Raw genomic sequence first — 20,738 nt, forward strand, 5'->3', positions numbered from 1 at the left:
TGTGAGAGAAAGATTGTGTAAGCGTATTTTAGTCTTTTGATATATTAATTTTATATAGATTATAAAATCTTATAAAAAAAGTTATGAAAGTTAACTTTTTTTTAAAAAAAAAAAGCTTATAAGATCCAAAACATCTTATTTTGAAATCTTATAAGTTTTTTTAAAAAAATTAGCTTAACACTTTTTCTGAACTTATAAGCTCTAAAACATCTTATAAGATATTTTGAGGAGTTTATATGCTTAGCCGAAAATCATGTTGTACGAATAAATTCATTGAGTTTCACCGAATGCATAGTTATTTGTCTCGTTTTATGTGAATTATTATAAGTTATTTATAGTCATATTAATATATTATTAGAATCAAAAATTTTATTTTGCATATATTGATTGAATTAATTTAATGCTAAAAAAAAAAATCAAAGGCACCTCAACTCTGCACACACACGCAAAGCCCACCTCTCTCTCTCTCACACAAACACACAGAGTGTGAAGGTAAGTAGACTAGAGAGAGAGAGAGAGAGAGAGAGAGCATCTGGGTTTTTGGTGAGAGGGGCTTCTCCTTCCCCACATGCACCCCATCAATACAGCTCACTGACATGGGCTCCCATTGCCATTTTTCCTCAAACCCCCCATATACATATATGTATATATATATTCAATCCTCATTCCACTTTTTTTATTACACATTATAATATTTAACAAATAATATGTGTATCACTCTTTTTAAATGGGTTACATGCAATTTACCAATCCCTGAAAAAATACCAAATTATTTTCTTGAATTTTAAAAAATGAAGCTAATCACCTCTAGCGATAGATTAGATAGGGAGTAATTTGTTGTATTTTTCAAAATAAATGAGACAATCTGCTAAAAAAAATTACGTGAAATACTTTGCTCATTCCTCATATCACATGCAAATAACGAGATGTTATTTTGTGACAAATGTAAAATTCGTGTGTTAGTACGATGTATAAATGCAGAGTAAAAAATCCAACAATTTTTTGTTCACCTCCTCATCATCTCATGATTTTATTTCAAGAAATAACAAATTGACACTTAAAAAACACAACCCACTTGACCAAATGATAAAAAAATAAAATGAAAACAAACTAATGATAATCCCAACTATTTAATTTAAAAAAAAAAATGAAATCTTGTGTATGATGAAGAAATAAAGAAAGTGGAAGGAAAGTAGAAAGGTGGTTTATGAATATTGAGGAGATTTGACAGTGTATATGATGATCAAGTAGCATTAGTTTTTGGCTGGAAATCACACAATTTCGGTGGTCTACCAACTCATGAAAACTAGGGGATCCAACACATTATCATCTTATATGTGTAAGGGAAACTTCTTATTTCAATTTCATCACATCACATAATTAGGGTTCATTTATGGAATTTTAATTAGGATATATTAATGATGGATAGACCAAATTAGGTGGGGTTAAATCATGTTTTAATTAAAGTAAACAAGGCTTTATTGTGTGATTTATTGTATCAAGTGTCAATCAACAAATGCATTTCACTCCTCGTAAACTAAAGTTTACGGATTACATGTTCTAATTTTATATTTTATTGCATCATTTATTTCACTTAATATATCTAGAAAAAAAAATCAAATATAATAAATGAAGTAATATTTATCCACATAAGATATTAATACAATAATTAAAAAACAAAAGATAGAGTTTGTCTTTACATAATTATTTACTATAATATTTGAATTTAGGATAAGTTACAACGTTTTTTATAATTACAAATACCACGTAAAATTAATAATCGTTTAACAAATACATCCTATAATGAATTATTACGAAGGAATATTTATTAAATATTTATTATTAATTTTTAAAATTTTTAAATAATAAAAAATATTTATAATTATAATAAATTTATCCTTAAATTTAACTTGGCACATCATTAAAATGTAAAACTATGGTTATGAGTTTAGAAGTAACTTCTTTTTGTCAAGGAATTTTAACCATGTAAAAGAATATGATGGACATCTTTGTCTGTGTCTTTGTGTAAGTTGGGCCCAAATTTAAGCCGGCCCAGAGCCGACTCACGAGAGTGGTCCATTGATGCAGACCCTTTTTCCTTCAAATCCATCCAAACATAAATGCTCCTGTTTTCTACTGACTTCTGATTAATGATGATGGCTTGTCGGCTTCGATGAGATCATCACTCGGAGCCGGAAACATCGGCTCGGCTGACCAAGTGTTGTCCCTTGGTGGGCCCCAACTTTCTATTATTAGATGGCGCACACGTGAACTCGAGGCTCTTATTCACACGTGTCGCGTTGTTATTGGCTAAGGGTTCCAGTCAGATATCTGTAATCCCAGGAGACAATTGGGTTTGGACCATCACCCCGCAGTTGATTCACTTCCAACATCCAAATTGATTATTGATTATATATTCTAATAATCCAAATCAAATTTTAAAAGATGAGATTTTTCCTTTAAAAATTGCATAAAAGATCAATTAAAAAAACTAAAAATAAATAAATTTAACTAAAAACCTTCGTATCTAAAGAAGCAATCTTGTCTAAATAAAAGATAAAAAAGAATATCAGTAGGGCTCAAAAGAATTATATTTAAATGAGCACTAAGATCAAATTAAATTTAATCGAATCAAACTAACACCAATCATATTGTAAGTGCGTTGTACTTATCATGTAATTAATTTAGGTTCAATCAAACCCGATTGAACTAAAATTTTCTCACTCAAATGCTCATGTTCCTACGAACAACCATTTGATTGAATTGAAATCCATTTTCTCAAAACAGAGGCTTCTAATTCAAACCTAAATCTTTTTCTAGCCCGCTATGATAATTGTAAAATTTTTAAAATTGATAAGGAAAAAAAAGATCGCTCCAATTTCCCGTTGGAGTGTATGATTGCCAGCTTCTACAAGAATCATCCAACTATTGTGGAAAGACATGTCGGCATGAATTATGATGGCATTGAAGGGGATACTGTCGGATAAGATTTTCACAGCATGTACAAGAAAATGCAGTATAAGGAGCAATATATTGAGATTCAACAGAAATAAGGTTGTCACTTGTCAGATTAGATAGCAAGATTTCACGTTCAGATTCATGCATTCAGAATTTTGTCAAATTCAATGGCCTCAGCCGGCCAAAAGCCGGTGGTGGGGGACTTCTGCTCCTGCCAGAATGCCATGTCCCTTTCCCAACATTTTCTAGAACTGCCCAGTAATAATCCCACAAGTCCCAACCTGGATGCTTTCAAACCCGTGATATCGACAACCTATATTGTCCGCAAGTGCATAATACTAATCACACGAACAGCTCAACCGTAATCCACATCAAACAATGGACACTAAAGAAGTGCATGGGGTGGCTGTTAGGGGCTTAGAGTATGACCATTTATGGGCAAGGAATAGATCTAAATAACAGAACGACATGTGTTGAATGCATTTGGTTGGAGTTCCCATTAGCATATCATTATCTGTGATAGGCATATATATGTTGAGACATAAATCATACTTTCTGATAAATTTCCCTAAAGCATGGAATTTTCTTTTTGTGTTGTTTCTTTCCCTTTCAGATTCAAAAAACACTAAGTATAAAGATAATTACTTCAGGAAGTAAGTAGATACGCTTAAGGATTTTGTTTTTTGACATTAGATTCCAGCAGTGTTAGTTTGAAAGCACTCCCCGTGATTTTGCCTCTTATCATGGCTTCTGCTTTCCTTACCTGTTCCAGAGATCCTATGATGAAAAACCTGGATGAAGATAGAACTCTTTAGTATTACAGCAATAAAAGGACGTTTTCTCAATAACATGAAGAAGAACTTTCTCCAATGGCATAATGCCCATTAAAAAAGAAGCTGTTGCTTATTGCATTATACACACACACTCGCACGGATTAAATTCCGAAGCACTAACCAAATTCAAGTTTGTATCCAATCCTGAAACCAAAGTCAGGTGTGATATCAAAGTTAACATTCTGAAATCATATTTTAAATTGTAGAGTGTTCTGTTCGTCCCTGTGATGATCCCACGGGTTGTTGAATAAAGATTCTCTTAACTAACCATATCTGGTCCTTGTTTTCCTCCAATTATTATATCAGCACTGCAAGATCAATTTTCAAGTCGTCAGAGATGAACGAGGAGGCAAATTGTTAAATGGGGTGGAGAGACAACAAAGGAAAAGAAGGGAGAGATAGAGAAAAACACTTGCAGGATTCCTTGATTGATAAGATTGAAGATCCTTTTCTACCAATAATACAACCCATTTTCCAGGTGGAACACTAAGCACTGACAGAACCTCCTCTTCCAGGATGCTCTCTTCCACATTGATGTTGTCTGGTAAGACAAATTTAATGGTTGAAACGTTTGAGGGAAAAGGGGAGGAGTTGTCCATTGTGAATTTCACCAAGCAAAAGAAATGCATACATACAGAAGAATATGCATGCCTTGTTGATTGCATATATTGTGGTAGTGCACTATGAACAACATTTACTGTGGTTCAAGAGTAGTCATAGTGTTTTGTCAGTCCATAATATAACCTTCGCATTTATCAACAAGCAGATTTTGTTCCTGGAAATTCAAATGTCTATCACAAAAATTGGGTATCTCAGCCATGCATGGAGGCAAGTATAAAGCTGCGATGCATCAAATATACCAGCAGATGTCCAAGTTGCAATGTCACTCAGATACAGATATAAATCAAAACTGAGACATCTAAAAAATATTGTATGATATTTAAATTCTAAATGTAGTAGGAAGACATGGTTAACAATATTGAAGACAGAAAAGTAGAATGCTCACGTGTTATGTGCTATAGGTGCCCAAATTAGACAAAAATATAGTGATTCTCAAGCTTCAAGTAGAAAAATCAGATATTAGCCTTCTTCTAGAGATTTGCCGCTTCCATGCAATGGCTTTGTAAAAGATCATTTTCTCTCTGCAATACAACAGTATATGTGCACAAACATCATAATATTAATACCCTGACGCGGTTGTGTGGCCACAGTCCAGCTCTCGAAGATCACCTGGTATAGAAGGAATAATTGGTCAGTCTGCATATTGATTATCATTGATGCAAAAAACATCGACATAGAGAGCTCCACGAATGGTTAGTTGCCCCCAGAGAACGTTCACTTGCCATCATTTTGTGGTATACGCAAGGAAAAAAACGAACATCATCTGCAGCTGCACGATCCATGAGTTCAGACATTGGTCAGTATGCCAAAAACCTTGGATCCTGGAAATTGAAAAATGAAGAAGTATATCAATCTCTAGGATGGAGAAAGGATGCCAACTCATGTATAGTGCTAAGAGCAAGCTTCGCTACTATAACTAGACAGACAATAACTTAAGATAATACATGTGTTTGGGTGATTGTGTAAACAAAAGTTACATATACAGGGTCTCTTGATTCAAATGTTTAACTACAAGCCAACTCGAGCAAAGGTTTGTTCATGACCTCAGTCCATTTAATTCCTCCATCAAATCCACTAGGACTATGGGTGCTGTAATAGGATGAACACCATGCAATAGTATGAATGTTTTAAAGGTTAAAAAGTTCAAATAGAACTAAGTCTACATTTTAGAAACTTCAAATAGGGAACTATTAAATATACTTACTAACAATATGAATTTGGTCTTAAGTTCAGAATGTTGAAGTCAGCACCAAACCAAATACCAGATCTTTTTGTAACATATAAATAGAATGCTAAACAAAATTGCTCTAACAATATGAATCCGGTCTTAAGTTCAGAATGTGAAGTGAAAACCAAACCAAATACCAGATCCTTTTGTAACATATAAATAGAATGCTAAACAAAATTGCTCAGTTCTGTTTTCGCTTTGTAACAATTTTTTAGGTTTGTTTTGGTTCCATAATTTACAAACTGCAAACACCTTAACTAAGATTCAATGCTCTGCCAACTCCAGTAGAACCAGCTTCACATTGAAGTGTTCATGAGTAGTTACCAGATCACCACAAATTATTTCAAAATAAATCTACAGCATCCATTGAATTTTCAGAAAAATCACCTGCCTCTCGTAGAAGAGAGTGTACCTCCTTCTCAACAAATGATATACCTAGAAACACAATAGGATGAATGTCAGAAGGTATGAGAAAGTGAAGAGGAACGATGATTTCCAGCTTTGACCTTCCCGACCACTGTCATTTAGGAATACTAGGCAAAGAAGATCTATACTCAAAAGTAGAATGGGTATACAACGCACCGGCACCTGAGATCAATTATCTGCTCATATATTTTCAAAAATGTGAAGCAGGCCAACAAATAAATATGATGATGGAAGACTTCACTGGACAGAGCCACATGCATGTTATCTAAAGAAGATATTTAAAGGAGAACAGCTTTATTGGACAGGATGAAATAGTTGCTAGAATTGAATTTTCTTATAATTCTTTGAATGGCTTTTGATATAAGCACCAGAATAAGAACATTGGAAATAAAAACACTCTTTGGACACTATACCACAATGGCTGAGTATCTGCCAGCAGGCTATTAATAACGTAGTCAACTGATGATCTCTTCCGTCCATTTTATTCCTCCATGAGATGGAATGCTACCTGAAAATCCAGTATCAGAAGTTACAGAACATATTAGCCCAATCAGTCACCGAGCAGCAGTTTAGTGCATGATGGGCTCTTAGAATTTAACTGTCACAGTAGAAGAGAGTCAAATGTACTTTAAGAAAGTAATTGGCTGCTACCCACTTCCAAGTCTCTAGATATGCCTGTAAACAATTTTTCCGATTTGACATACCACAGTAATGCTAGTAAAATTTGCTAAGTTGCATTTGGTCTTTGCTTTGTTGTGGTGTATATGGAATGAAAAAATAAAAAATAAGTTGGGCAGACACATATTTTTGCAGTTGTTGGGAGGTCTAATGGCTTTTTTAGCACCTTTATCTGGTGGTTCTCAACATAATGCATTGGTCATCTTAACCAGAAACAATCACATATATGTTCTTCGTTCTTAATTATGGAGACACAGGGAACTCTAAATTTTGTTTAGATGTTATTTATCACAAAATACTGATACACTTAACAATTAAACAATAACAGAATCTGGCTAAATATCTTTCCTGTGAGAAAGCTGACAACATAATGCCTATACTCAGCAGTCACTCATCCTCAATCGAAGTATCTAAAAAAGGAAACAAAAGAAGCAAAATAACTCGTAACAACAGTATCATAACAGAGTTAATTTCCAAGCAGAAAAGGCAGATTATACCAGCTTTGAACAAGAACCTAAACGAGAGCCATATTCATATGGCATACAGGCTAGAAGCTTCACTACGAATAAGACACAGGTGCTTCCAAAAAAAAAAAAGAAAAAAAAATTGAAAAGAGAAAAACTCCACCATAAAAAAACTCTGTAAAAAATGTAAACTCAACCACCCCTCAGACACAAAAAACCAAACGTTTAGGGCACCAGAGAGAGAACAACAATATCAAACAAAACTGTTATCACAAACAGCATCCAGAGCAAGCAGATAAAAATTAAAGAAACGATGAACAACACCTGAATCAAAGGGAAGAGCAATGTACGTAGTGCGAGGACTATTCATGTGAACACAAAATTAACATCCACCTGAAATAAAACTGAAAATTATTAAACAGATAAACGATTACATGCAAATATGATGCCCTGTAATTGCACTTGAGCTCATTTTCACGATAAACCAACGCTTCAGCTATGTCTTACCCGTAAGCTCCAGCTCCTTTTCCTCTCCCTGTTCCGGATACGTAGAATTTGGATGTTGTACGAAGGAGGGCGAGGCGCCATAACCCTCGTTTATTCTACAGTAATTTTTTGGCTTCACTGAATCAGGAACATGTGAAAAGTGTGATCTTGCTCTTCGCGGCTAATATTCTCGTTTCTCTCCTCATCCTCCTTTCAACCTTTCCTTTATTCTTACCCCCGGAGGATTTATACACTTGCTCCCCCTGAAGATTCAAGTCATGCTATATTTTTGACATAATTACATTTACATCACCATCCATACTTATTTATATACATAATTAATATTTTTTTAAATAATCATATTTTATTTCGGTAAAGATAAATTACATTAAAAAAAAAAAGATTGTAATGTACAGTCATATGACTGATGTTGTGTGCCATGAAATTTGCCATAATTTATACAAGGTTATCGTACTAATTTTATCGACAATTCTGCACTAAATATAAATAATCAAGCTTATATTATTAAAAACGTCAATTTTATTCGCATAAATGATCTCGCTGTTTTTTTGTTAATAATTATGAGTGATTTTTGTAGTTATATAAGAAATCAATATAATTAATGTAAACAGAACGTACATAAAAGAGTTAAAATGTAATTATTTTTCAGGCCAAGTTATTTGATCTTGCAAATTATTTCACCTAGTACATTTATTTACAAGCTAATTTGGTGAATAACACGTGACTCTAAATTATTTCATTAAATTTATGTTAATAGTTAGGAAAATGATTTGTATTTTACAAATTTATTATTGTTTGCAAACATTAATTTTACAAGACTTTGGGTTAATTTGATTATTTATGAATTCCATAATGTTGGAATTTTTGCATGATGTCTAAATACCGTATCTGAATAAAAGATATAGATTAGTATTAAAACTAATAATTTTAGCATATTCTGCCGCAAAGTTCTTTAACATAATTTGGTTTTGAAAAAATTATCTACCTTATAATAAGTTAGTAATAAATTAATTATAAATAAAAATAAATGTTTATTTTTATTTTTGCTAATGTTAACAGATTTCATATTTTTTTATTAATGGATAAATTTATTTATTAGACAAAAATATAAATATTAATGATATTAAATGTAAGTTCTCAAAAAAAAAATGTTTACGTATAATTATACTAAATCTAAAGAGAAAGCTATGGACCTAATTTCTTATATTAGGAATTCAAAATCCGTGTTTTCCGGATCCATAATTTCAAATATTCTCGAAGAAATAGATCATAAATTAGCATTTCTTTGCATTTTGAGCAGTGCAGTTTAAGTGAATTAGATAAATTTTTATCTGAATTCATAAAATGGTACGGGAATTTGGGTGAAAAGTTGTGGTTCATTTTTCCTTCTAATATTGCAAATGTTGAACTAAAGTTGCAATTTTGTGTTTTAGTTCAAACTGATTGAGCATTCCATCTTCTCATCCATTTATTTGCCGCCGGTTTTCCCAAACGGGTATTAGACGTTAATACCACAATCCATGGCGGCTGCTCCAGCAGGCGGCGTCCGCCTCCTCCACCCTCGCCCATGGCTTCGGAACCTAGGACGAAGAGCACGCCCGCTCTCGATACTCGCGGCCTCTTCACCAATCCAACACTCGGAAGAACTCACAACTACAGCTGCATCGCCTAAACCTCCAAACAAAGATAAGAACTCGCCGTCGTATTACCCCAAGCGAGGCCAGACTCTGGAGCTTGTGTGTGAGAGTTTAGCTTTTAAAGGCAAGGGCCTGTGTAAGGTTGCCGACACCGGCTTCGTTGTCATGTGCGACCGCGCATTGCCTGGAGAAAAGTTCATCGGACGCGTAACTCGGAAGAAGGATAATTACGCAGAGGTTTGTTGCTTATTATTGTTCTTGTCAATGGTTATTCCGTTTCTTTGTGCATTTAGCTTTTTTAACGGCTAGAATTGCCTCTCTTTCTCTATATAATTTTGAATGCTAGTACGCTTTTACCCGTTTGACGAGTGTTCACTGATACTTGAGTGGATTTATACTTTTTAGTTTGATTCTCTTTTTTGGTCGAGTGATTTCGATGGCTAAAGTGTCCTCTATGGAGCCTGCTATGTGTTAATTCATTTTATAACCTTCTTTCCGAATTATTTTCTAAATTGTGTATTCGCACAATCAATAGTACTCGTTAACCTTATTTGATGAGAGACCAGGTGACATTTGTGCCGCTTAAAGTTGCTGTTGGTGTAGTGAATGGATAGTGACTCTGAAGTATATTTGTCCTGTTAAGCTATGTTTGCTTTCATGTTTTGGCATTTTGTGTAAATGGAATTACTAAATCTTTTAGCTCGTTTAAGTTGCTTATGATGATTGTTGTGGTGTTTTGTGTCGAGCGCAGGTGAAAAAATTGAAGACAATAACTCCTCACTGGGATAATGTGGAAGCACCATGTGAATTTGCATCACATTGTGGAGGTTGTAAAACACAAAACCTGTTGTATGAAGCTCAGGTTAGGGCGAAGGAGGAACAGGTGCGCGAGTTGATTGTTCATGTTGGCAAGTTTTCAGATAAAAACTCTGAATATGATGGCATCATGAAGCCTATTGTTCCTTGTGATATCCAGTTCCATTATCGGAATAAGGTCAGTGGATAAGTAGCCCTCTGTGCACCATTATTGAATTGTGATGTATCTCTACACCCGATATTTGTAGATGATCTAATTTTTTTTTAGTTTGTGACTATTTGGTTACTGGTTGTTCAATCTATTTCTTGGTCATGTGTATCTTGAAAGTTTCGATATTGATCATGTTCTTACTTCTTGATGCAAACTTTGTACAATTGGAACACTGAGATTAGTTATGAAGTTTTGGATAATGTGGTTTTAAGTGAGGAAGGATAATTCATGTAAAAGAAAACACTTGACATGGATTCTTGGAGGTACTGCCGCATACATTTAATAAAAAGAGCATTCAACTAGCTCATCCTTTTCCATTTTCCAATGTATTATCATGCCGTTATAGCTCAGAGTCTTTCTTTAGGACTCAATATCCTCGGTTATGTGAGGTTACAAGAGTAAGATGCACATAATACGGGAAAGATAAAGGGAACAAGGATAAAGTTATTTATGTTGCGGAGAAAGATACTTAAGTTCATTTCTTGTGGTCATGTAGATGGAGTTCTCCTTTGGCACCAAAAAGTGGGTACCTGCAGAACTCTTAGGACAGGAATGTGATGAAACCAATGAATATGCTTTGGGATTGCATGCTCCTGGCTTTTATGACAAGGTTCTCAATATTAACAGGTGCTTGTTACAGAGTGATCCAGCAAACAAGGTATGACGGTTCCCTCCCCCCCCCCCCCCACCCTGTAATGTTTATTATGTCCTTTTGTTGTGCTGGCTCTTCCTAATCTACTGTCAACTGTATGGAACAGAGTTCCATCAAGAAAATTTGTCACACACACCGTGAAAAGTATAATCATGCAGAAAACAGCATTTTCTTAACCAAACTTTTGTCAGATAGCATATGCATCTCTTATCACTTGTATCTGGCTTTATCTAGATTATATCACATGTTTCCAGGTAGTGGAGACACTTTCAAACATAGATGTCAAAATTCAAATATAGCTTATGTTTTCAGTATGCATCCGTGTTCCCAATTAAAGAATCTCACTTCAGTTGGACAAACTTGTTTGTTCCAAATTTATTTCGTTTACTAGCTAGCAGGCGTGGCCATATAATCTTCTTAATGCGCTTGCTCTTCCCAATTAAATACTCTCTCTGATTGATAGGTCCTTGCAGCTATTCAAGACTCCTGGAGACACTCAGAATTCAGTCTTTCTCCATACGATGTGCACTCCCATCGTGGATTTCTGAAGCATTTGATGCTCAGAACTGGCAGGTAGTCATGTCGTTTTGTTCACTTCTGATCTCATGGTAGTTCTCATTTATTTACTTGCATTAGGAAACTGCAATACAGAAACAAATTGTATTTGGAGTTCCTCCACAAGTTTGAATTTTGATGAGAATAGTTGCAAGTAATCTGCAGTGCATGCATCATGAACTTTCCATTTATTGCCAATTCTTCAACTGAGAGCCTGCAATTGTCACCTGCATTTGGTTACCTGGTATTCAACTACTAGCCTGTGGACTATTCTCGCAGCCTAGTCTTACCAAATTGGTTCGTTTAGTATCTTTTTTACTTGGCTTGATTTAGATTGAGTAGACGAATCTGCTAACATATATATCAGGTTGTTTCTGGTGTTATCTAAGATAATTTCTAAAATTCAATTCAGGTTTCAGGTAGGAATACTCTCATTCTGAATCTGATAGGTTTCACAACTATCCAAAAAAATATATATAAACAAAAATAAGTACAAGCTTCTCAAAGTAAGGCCCTAACTCATAATTTCTGTTCTTAAAAAACCAAGCTCATGAGCCATCTCCCTTTTCCTATTTTCCATATCAGCATATCTGAATTCCAATGTCTACACTTCTACTGCAGCCACTTTCTGCAAACCTGTCACTCTTGATCTCTCCTCCTCTCTTCCTTCCCAGTCTCTCTTGGATCTCAAAAATCAGTCACTATCTGTCTGGTGTAGCTTGTTAGGTACCATGGGCTCGTTTCTCTTCCACATTTTATTATCCTAGACTCTGAGTGACCGACTTGAACTACCAGAACCTGCAAAAACCTGCAAAAATAGTGGTGCAGAGTAATCAGGTCAAACCAACGCCTTAAGCGAGAGGGTACTTTCAAGATTGCTAATTAGGAACTGGGACATTATTCGTGGACATTACAGAAAGGAAATGAGAGCTTTCAGTTTTCTGAACCAAGGAAGTACTTGTTAGACTTTTATCAATGTTCTACTGTTATATTATTGTAAGGTAACATATAGGAATATATAATAGCATGTAGTAACTCGAAAGAAGGAATGCTAATGATAAACTTTATTACAGTGATAAATAGTTGTTGCTTGATGTTATGGTTCTTATTCTGTACTGGTCAAAGTTTTAATGAGTTTTGGAGCATATGTAGGCCATGTCCTTGGCTAACTATGTGTGTTGTCTGGTCTTGATCTGGAATGGGTTTCTTTGCATGACATCTGACAAATACTTTTTGGCAAAGTATTCCCGAGTCTCTATGCACAGTCTTGAAAGTATTCTAGAATTATTAGCTCTGGCTTTGGGGGTTTTGCCTTTTATGTTTCATCTATCTATTTGGCTTTTGCATCTAAAACCGTAGATGCTACATGGTTCTATGCTGAATCTTGTTATTCTTCATTTCAGGAATATTGAAACTGGCCAACCTGAGCTTATGGTTAATTTTGTTACTTCTTCATACCAACCAGAACTGCTGAAACCCCTTGTAGAGAAAATTGCAGCTTTTCCTGATGTGGTGAGTGTTTTTTAATACATTCACAACATTTTTATGCTTGGCTAAGATGGTTTTTATGGTTCTTAAAGGTGCCACTTCTGCTTACAAAATGATGATAATTCTCCATAAATTACTATCTGCGATTTGTATTAGAATTTGGAGCTGGGGTATTCTCTTTTGAGAATAAACATAATATACCACCAATGCACACGAAGTCCTAGTGGAATTAGAGATTTTTATTATTAGTAAAAGGCTTAAGTTGATGTCAGTCAAACTAAATGGAGAATGAAAGTTTTTCTCTAATTCATTATTTTTAATGTAAAGAACCCCCAATTTTTGAATGAGGAGGATTACACTTTGCACATATTTCTTTTACCCATCTCTTACGAACAACGTAAACTCATAAAGACCTGTTTATTGGACATATCTTTGATATATTACAGAATTTGTTTTCCCTTCTTAATTTCTTGACATAGGTAAGTGTCATGAACAATGTAAATACTTCCGTGGGCAACACGTCTGTTGGGGAAGAGGAGTACACACTATTTGGTAAATCAACAATTATGGAGAGCCTTAGAGGATTAAAGTTTCAAATTTCAGCGAACTCTTTCTTCCAGACAAATACACACCAGGTATGCAACAAAAGGATCAGAATGGCTCCATCTTTCCTTGTTCTGTTATCCTGCCCGTTATATACTGTTAAGATACCGCTTAACTGAAAAAAAGCTTTCTGATTGGCTTGATTTCCTTTTTGGTTTACTTTTTGCCTTTTAATAATTGATGCCATCTGTAAATAGTTGTGCCGCGCAGGCTGAGATTCTGTATAAACTAATAGAGGACTGCGCTTGTCTAAAAGGAGATGGGTCAGAAATAGTTCTAGATCTCTTTTGTGGGACAGGAACCATTGGTCTGACACTAGCCAAAAGGTAATTTTCGCCAGCCATGCTCTTTTGTTCAGTTTGAGGATTTACCTGGCTAATTTTGTTTTCGTCCCATCTTTTTCCATTCTTAGGGTGAGGCATGTGTACGGTTTTGAGATAGTTGATCAAGCCATATCAGATGCATGTCGTAACGCGAATCTTAATGGCATAAGTAATGCCACATTTGTCCAAGGGGATCTTAACAAGATTGGGGAGAATTTTGGAGAATATTTTCCGAAGCCTGATCTTGTCATCACAGGTTATCTCTTGTCTGCATCAATCTTCCTCCGTGTAGTTATTTTTAATGAGATGTAAATATTTCTTTTCTTTTTTTGCCGAAACTGCATTTTGAAATTATATTATACTATGATCATTGATGTTCTTGTTTCTAGCTGCATTCCGTTGGAAGTACTCTAGATGACACAGCAGAGCAATTTTCATTTGTTACAGGGCGTGCGAATTAATTTGCTTGTATTTCACAACGGACAGAAACCTTGCCTTATTAACAGCCCCTCTATGCTTCTCCTTAATTAAAAAGCATCGTGTAATTCCCCGTCATATATTTGCTAAGAAGGAAGAAACTCATTTACATTTTCATTTAGTACATTTAGGTTTATATGATTGTCTGAGTTACTCAGTAGCACAATTTGGAAAGTGCTAGTTAATAACCAATTACTGAAACATACATCTAAGTTATTATCTAAGACCTATTCGCAGTAAGAAACTGATCCATGACGATCATCTTTTACGAAACTGAAAAATGCTTTATCTGCCCATCTCTGATATCCTACTGTTCGTGTTACTTAACTACTTCGAATAATGCAGATCCTAACCGTCCTGGCATGCACATAAAATTGATCAAGTTTTTGCTGAAATTAAAGGCTGCACGCATTATCTATGTCTCATGCAATCCTGCTACATGTGCTCGCGACCTTGATTACCTCTGTCATGGTCTGGTAAGTAGCATTTTGCTGAACAAAAGTTAGTAATCTCCTTGATTCAGACTCACCTATCACAACTTGTTTGATGCAGCCTGAGCAGAATATGAAAGGATGTTATAAACTGAAAAGCGTTCAACCAGTGGACATGTTTCCACACACTCCTCACATCGAATGTGTTTGCCTGTTGGAGCTGTGCTGACTTCACCAACAATAGATTTTTACCCTTTTCTCTGTCAACTCAATAGAACAGCTCTTTGGAGGTGTCTGACCTGCTCATGCATTACAAATATGGTGGCTGCCGAAAAGGTTCTTGATATTCAGAATTGATGAGAGGATGACAACACATGCAATTTCTCAAGAGGCTTGTAAAGATTGTTGACAGCATAGTAGCTGATAAAATAGAAGGGCATCATAATCATGCAAAAATTAGAAATATAATATTATCTTCTTGTAACCTTAGTTTCCCACTTAAAAGATTGATTCTTTGGTCATTTTAACTTGTACCGTTATCATTTTCTTGGGTCAGTGTCGTGAAAAAGGTTTTCCATCTATAAGTAAATAGATTGATTGAAACTTGATAGTCTTCAATATTTAGCGTATGCATGTAACTTATAGCACGATACAACAAAATTGGACCAGATTAAGGATCATAATACATGTGTATAGAAAAAAAGGTGGCACTGATCATGTTATATTTCTTTCTTCTTGTATAGACTGGAAAATCCGTGCTGCTGATTCTCGTGCCGACTTAGGGTCATGAGGCACAACTTTGATTACTTGCAAACTCTGATTGTAGTGATCCTTTGAACAAAGAACTGCAGCTGTGGTCGGAAAAAGAGCATCCTCTTGCCACCAGTCAGCCTGTGGTCCATGCAAAATTTCACCAGAATCAAGTACTACTAGGCTGCTCTGGTTCACCATGTTGCATGATGTTTTACACGATATGGCCACGTTGGCATCAAAGACCAATGAGACTTTGTCAGTTCCAGCTGATTGAGCTCCAGCAAATGGGATCGTCTGGTTGAGATCAAGAACTGGACTATGTGGATTTATCAGTGGCATGACATACGGTCTTAAGCAACTTTCACCAAATGCACCACCTGGAAAATGTCTTGTCCCTTGGAAATCAACAGCTGGAACGCCATAAACTGTTTTGCCCATGGTGCTTATATTAACAGGCTGCTGATGTCCAAAAACGGGTCCCATGATGCTGGGAGTTGGAGGACCTAGCCCTTTATATGGCTCGTGAATTAGCCCCTCCGAAGGAGATTCTGCAGGTGATAACCACTGATTTCCAGGTGGGTGGAAACACCAAGGTGCTACTTTTGCGTTATAATTGGTTGGTGGAGTTGGTGAAGGCTTTGGAGTTGGTTGTTGAGCAAAATCTCCTTCAGCCTCAGCCCTATGATGCTTACCAGGATTTAAGGCATCGACTTTACGTTTAGTAACTACTGGTGATGGGTTGAGAGGAATCGTAAAGAGCAGCTTTTTTGTTGGAGGAAATTTGGTAGATGGTTTGACATTGAGATTGAAGATGTTTTCAGAAAACACTTGCAGTGATCCAGCTATGAGTCTCTGCACCTGTAAGTGGTTACATCAAAATGGTAGTCAACTCATTGTAACTGTAACACTCAAAGCATCATCTGCCACTAGAAAAGAGGGGCACATGAAGTGAATATAGGTATAGACCATCATACCTTTATCAGTCTATGCAGCTCAAATATCTGCATCGTAAAGGTTCTCTGCTGACTGCAAAAGATTCAGCGCAGAGATACAATTAATTTTTAGCATATACCAGGAGTTCAGCAAAAACACACACGTTCTTACCGTACGATTATATTTCTTGCTTTCCAGAATAGTTTCTGACCAATTATGCCCACTACATCATCAGGAGTTAAATCAACCACAGGCGTACACTCTGCCACTGATGTATCTAAAGTTTCTTGCTTCTTGCCAGCATCTTCTCCTTGCATGGGTCCACAATCCTCATCTTTGTAACATTCGTTTATCGTTGCAGTCCCAATTAGCCCGTAACCATCTCGATGTGTTGGAAAGGAACTTAATGAGTCATCCATTGCAGGTGCACATGTCCTCCTCATGATTCTTTCAGGCATTCCAGATATAGCATCTGTAACGGCCTTGCTTTCGATTCTGCTATCTTGGCATGGCTCATCCACCAAACTATGTTTCTTGTGATGTTTGGCAGGTACAAGAGCTTTGTCATCAAACTCAGAGACTTCATCAAAGCCATGCGGTCGCAATGAGTTAGATTTGGTTCTTGAATTCCCTGAAACACATGGATTTTGATAATTGCTGGATTCCAACTCACTTGGTTCAGAATTCCCGAGTGGAGTCTTCACATTTACTGCAGTGGAATAGTAAGATTGATATATCTCTGCCAAGTGAGAAGATCCAGGCAAGCCACAGAATGTAGCTAGTCGATGACCGACCTAGAGTCATTCAAGAATTTGAATGAGAATGAGGGAGATTACTTTAAGCAGCAATTCGCAAATTGCACACTGAAATTCAATCCATCATTAATTGGTCTTCAACAAAACAGGTACATGGTTCACATTTACGTTATCATCAATGTATTTTCAAGCAAAGCATTCTCTAATAACAGCAAAGTTACCCTACAAAATCATGCTAAAGAGCCAAAGACCATATCATTAAGTGTCCAAACTTACTTGGCTTGAGGATGCTTGTGGGAGAGAGCTAGTGTGGTCATTGGTGGGCTGAATAGGAAGCATTGCCATTTTATTCCTTGGAGGTGCCTTTGGCCCCCCTTTATCAGCATCATCTATATGCAGTCTGGGAAACAGAGGATCCATTAGCTTCCCTTCATCTTTTCCACCTTTCATTCTCAGTTCTCAGAGTTGAAACTGATGAAATGCCTCTTTGTTAAAGAATCCATCCCATTAAACTCAAACAACAATCCCATTTTCAAGAATGCTCTCCACCACAATTGCAAACCGTAAAGCTCAAGAGTATCATGTAATAAGAGAGAGAGGGAGAGAGTAAGTCACAGGTGGAGAAGACATATATAGATTAGAATCAGCGGAAGAAAAGGGTCACCTTAGAATCTCCAGAAATCGCATCACATCATCCTATAGTATAAAGAAAAACCAGTGTTTGTGGGGTGAAAATCTTTATTTGTTGGGGCCCAAAAACTGGTGTTAAAATGGCAACTTGTTTTGTTTCTTAGATAGAAATAAAAGAAACAGCAGAGAGAGATGGGCAGTGGCTGAGTCTCACTTTTCGGTTCACTACTTTGTTTTCTCTCCATCCAAATGTCCAATGCAGCACCAAGTTGCATGTAAGATTTGGTGTGCACTTTTGAGCCACATGTTACCACATTTCTATATTTCATTAATCTTTTCACAAAATATCCAACAACAGTATCATAATAACTGTATTTTCATATTTGTTGATGTTGTTTTCCCTTCATGGCTTGTTTCATATTTATAATGTGAAATAATTTAAGATTAGAATAAATTACACCTATACCCCTCTTAGATTATGTATAAAATACTCCATATAATTTGCAAAATGATAAGTTTACTTTTTAAGGTTGTAATTGTAATTTGTATTAATACCTCTTTAGGGGGGAAAAAACTTACACTAACACCCATTAAAATACATTGCATCAACAACCCATCGGGAGATATACTTGAAATTTTATACAGGATAAGTACATTGCAATGACACCTTCTTAGGAGGCATCCTTGAAATTTTATAAAGGATGTGTAGTGTATTTGTAATTAGACCTAATTCAAGAAGCGTTGATGTAATTTGCCCTATAGTTTACCCTACATAAGATGCTTAATGGGTTTTCATTGCCATAATTCTATTTGTATTTCTTCCGCCCTAATGCATACTAGGGTCTAGCTGCAATGCAAGGGTTGAAAGATTTTTATGAAAATTCTAAATTCAAAAGAGGATTAACCTGTAAAAAAATAGTAATTACTCCAATACTTAATTTGTTTGATTAATGAATAAATGAAAATCTTGAAATATTGTGAGAATATGACAAAGTGAGAAAAGTCGTGTGGAGTTCAAACGTATGCTCAAAGATGGTAAAATTGAAAGAGAGTAGAGTGGAGTGGAGTGGGAGCGTATAAGATACTTGTTACCAAAATGACTACACAAAGGTATCTACTTATAGCTACGGAGCAAGATCCAAGAAGTAGTTAGGGCAAATCAAGTATCATTAGAAAGTTGCACGTGTTAGCTAACTAACAAAAGAATCAGATTGAGATTTGAACGAAGTTATGACCTATTGAATGAGTCTTGCCTAGTCAACTTAAAAATCTAAGAATTCTTTTACCTACGGCTTCACAAGTTGACTTCAGTTAATTGAGGTAGAATTAATTAGAGATTTCTTTAACCAAATAAAAAAAATCGAATATGAAATTAGTATCACAAAAAGCTACTATAGTGGGAGACCTACTGGGCAATTAATTTTAAATACACTAGATTAAATAAATTATTTATAACGGTTATAATAATGGTGCATAAAATTGATTATTTCTTATCTCTTCTGGCGCTATGGTAACACGTAATTAGTACCTGATTAGCTGAACAAATAATCCAAAAAGAATAAAATTCTAATCGATATTGGGTTTGACGAACCTCAATCGTTAAAAGCAATGGAATGTTACACATATATGGTACCTTTGTTATAGTTAGGCCCACAAGTAGGAAGATAATGGGGCTTCTCTCCGGACATGGGCCCATAACCTTTTCTACATCATGGAACTGCATAATACAATTCCTTGTCTTTTTTCTTTTTATTTTCCTAAGTTTCAGTACTTTATAATTTTTCAACACTGTCTGAGATATATTACCAAAAAAATTAATTATTTCATACGCTATAAATTAATACAAAAATTTAAATTTGATCATAATTATTCGATATTTTTTCATAATTTTACTTTTGGTCAAAATATTTATCATCATATTTAAATATAGTAAATGTTTTGATTTTATTTACAAAAATAATAACTAACAACTGAACAATCGTAATTAATTAATATCCTTATAAATTTTTATTTTTAATTATAATAATTAATTATGGTAGAAAATCATATTTTCTTAGTGGAGTCACTCTAAAAAAATACATAAATTATATTTTTAGGAGAAATAGTTTGAGCCGGTCATCACAAGAATCTTCGTAGAATTATTACAAAATAGTGTCTTAATATGACAAAATCCTGGTTGGTTTGGTAATAAATTAAATTAAGAAACATCGGGGAAAATAATATCATTTTTTCAACGACAACAGAAAATGTTACTACTTAAGACATCTGACAGTCCATGGAATTTGTCATTATTTCAACAACAATAATTAAATAACGACAAACTTAATTCCAATTCGTATTTCAAATAATCCTAAACGAAACAAATGTTATCTGTTTCTGTACAAAATGCCGCGATAAATCGAGGACGTTAATTATAGCAAATTATGAATTATAACAATAAGGGATAATTGCACTCCTTTCTTATAAAGTTTGGTATAATTATACGTAAACTCCTGTGATTTGAGAAATTATATATAGCATCTCTAAGATTTGTTTTCGCCTAATAAATAAGTTTCTCTATTCGTCAAAATTCATCGAATTTGCTGATATTAGTTAAAAAATCAGAAAAAAATTTATATTTACCCCCAATTGACTTACTTGACTTACAACATGTCAAATAAATCTTTCCATGACCACATGACCCTCATACGTCTTCACACGTTAATGCATGCGAGGAGGTAATTTTAAGTTAATTAAAGGTAAATATCATTTTTATTAAG

The 20,738-nt window shown here is 35.1% G+C and overlaps 3 protein-coding genes and 1 long non-coding RNA gene across 18 annotated transcripts; 2 read left to right on the forward strand and 2 right to left on the reverse strand.

Annotated features, from left to right (window-relative positions):
- Positions 1-3,488: 3,488 nt before the first annotated feature.
- Positions 3,489-7,980, reverse strand: LOC105157710 (uncharacterized). 14 transcript variants are annotated; one of them, XR_016064388.1, is made up of 10 exons: positions 7,716-7,980; positions 7,533-7,601; positions 6,480-6,574; positions 6,028-6,075; positions 5,135-5,181; positions 4,979-5,021; positions 4,427-4,566; positions 4,208-4,332; positions 3,913-4,099; positions 3,489-3,749 (listed from the first exon to the last, which is right to left on the reverse strand). XR_016064388.1 is itself a non-coding variant. In XM_088878167.1 (8 exons), the coding sequence occupies exons 3-8, from the start codon at positions 6,544-6,546 to the stop codon at positions 4,089-4,091; spliced, it is 345 nt and encodes a 114-aa protein (XP_088734293.1). In that variant the 5' UTR covers positions 6,547-6,574; positions 7,533-7,601; positions 7,716-7,980; the 3' UTR covers positions 3,820-4,088. The 14 variants fall into 14 exon arrangements, 1 of the variants encoding a protein (XP_088734293.1); XR_016064394.1 differs by lacking the exon at positions 4,427-4,566 and adding an exon at positions 4,798-4,849 and having other exon boundaries at positions 5,135-5,233; XR_016064391.1 differs by adding an exon at positions 4,798-4,849 and having other exon boundaries at positions 4,208-4,566; positions 5,135-5,233.
- Positions 7,981-9,094: 1,114 nt separating this feature from the next.
- On the forward strand, positions 9,095-15,526 carry LOC105157711 (RNA methyltransferase family protein). The gene is made up of 10 exons (XM_011074160.3): positions 9,095-9,589; positions 10,104-10,346; positions 10,876-11,037; positions 11,495-11,604; positions 12,990-13,098; positions 13,554-13,709; positions 13,888-14,003; positions 14,090-14,256; positions 14,823-14,953; positions 15,030-15,526. The coding sequence occupies exons 1-10, from the start codon at positions 9,236-9,238 to the stop codon at positions 15,135-15,137; spliced, it is 1,656 nt and encodes a 551-aa protein (XP_011072462.1). The 5' UTR covers positions 9,095-9,235; the 3' UTR covers positions 15,138-15,526.
- Positions 15,502-18,313, reverse strand: LOC105157712 (EARLY FLOWERING protein). Of its 2 annotated transcripts, XM_088878915.1 has the most exons (5): positions 17,626-18,313; positions 17,268-17,388; positions 16,766-17,174; positions 16,636-16,687; positions 15,502-16,519 (listed from the first exon to the last, which is right to left on the reverse strand). In XM_088878915.1, the coding sequence occupies exons 1-5, from the start codon at positions 17,797-17,799 to the stop codon at positions 15,623-15,625; spliced, it is 1,653 nt and encodes a 550-aa protein (XP_088735041.1). In that variant the 5' UTR covers positions 17,800-18,313; the 3' UTR covers positions 15,502-15,622. The 2 variants fall into 2 exon arrangements, with proteins under 2 accessions (XP_088735041.1, XP_011072464.1); XM_011074162.3 differs by having other exon boundaries at positions 16,766-17,388; positions 17,626-18,312.
- On the forward strand, positions 16,881-17,495 carry LOC110011769 (uncharacterized). Its single transcript, XR_002286855.2, has 2 exons — positions 16,881-17,018; positions 17,145-17,495. It is a non-coding gene; the product is annotated as an uncharacterized LOC110011769 (long non-coding RNA).
- Positions 18,314-20,738: the final 2,425 nt, after the last annotated feature.

The sequence above is a fragment of the Sesamum indicum genome, linkage group LG3 (genome assembly GCF_026168435.1).
Source record: "Sesamum indicum cultivar Baizhima isolate 11 linkage group LG3, ASM2616843v1, whole genome shotgun sequence".
NCBI classification, from domain to species: domain Eukaryota; kingdom Viridiplantae; phylum Streptophyta; class Magnoliopsida; order Lamiales; family Pedaliaceae; genus Sesamum; species Sesamum indicum.

What these genes read in the sequence shown, in the direction of transcription:
- LOC105157710 (XM_088878167.1), bottom strand. Translation starts at nt 6,546, where the DNA reads ATGGACGGAAGAGATCATCAGTTGACTACGTTATTAATAGCCTGCTGG. An exon ending in GCGTATACCACAAAATGATG is followed by an intron (nt 5,022 to 5,134) that starts GCAAGTGAACGT and finishes CTTCTATACCAG; the next exon opens with GTGATCTTCGAGAGCTGGAC. An exon ending in GGCCACACAACCGCGTCAGG is followed by an intron (nt 4,333 to 4,978) that starts GTATTAATATTA and finishes TTGTCTTACCAG; the next exon opens with ACAACATCAATGTGGAAGAG.
- LOC105157711 (XM_011074160.3), top strand. Translation starts at nt 9,236, where the DNA reads ATGGCGGCTGCTCCAGCAGGCGGCGTCCGCCTCCTCCACCCTCGCCCA. An exon ending in TTGCAGCTTTTCCTGATGTG is followed by an intron (nt 13,099 to 13,553) that starts GTGAGTGTTTTT and finishes TTCTTGACATAG; the next exon opens with GTAAGTGTCATGAACAATGT. An exon ending in ATTACCTCTGTCATGGTCTG is followed by an intron (nt 14,954 to 15,029) that starts GTAAGTAGCATT and finishes TGTTTGATGCAG; the next exon opens with CCTGAGCAGAATATGAAAGG.
- LOC105157712 (XM_011074162.3), bottom strand. Translation starts at nt 17,799, where the DNA reads ATGAAAGGTGGAAAAGATGAAGGGAAGCTAATGGATCCTCTGTTTCCC. An exon ending in CACAAGCATCCTCAAGCCAA is followed by an intron (nt 17,389 to 17,625) that starts GTAAGTTTGGAC and finishes GAATGACTCTAG; the next exon opens with GTCGGTCATCGACTAGCTAC. An exon ending in AGCTGCATAGACTGATAAAG is followed by an intron (nt 16,520 to 16,635) that starts GTATGATGGTCT and finishes AACCACTTACAG; the next exon opens with GTGCAGAGACTCATAGCTGG.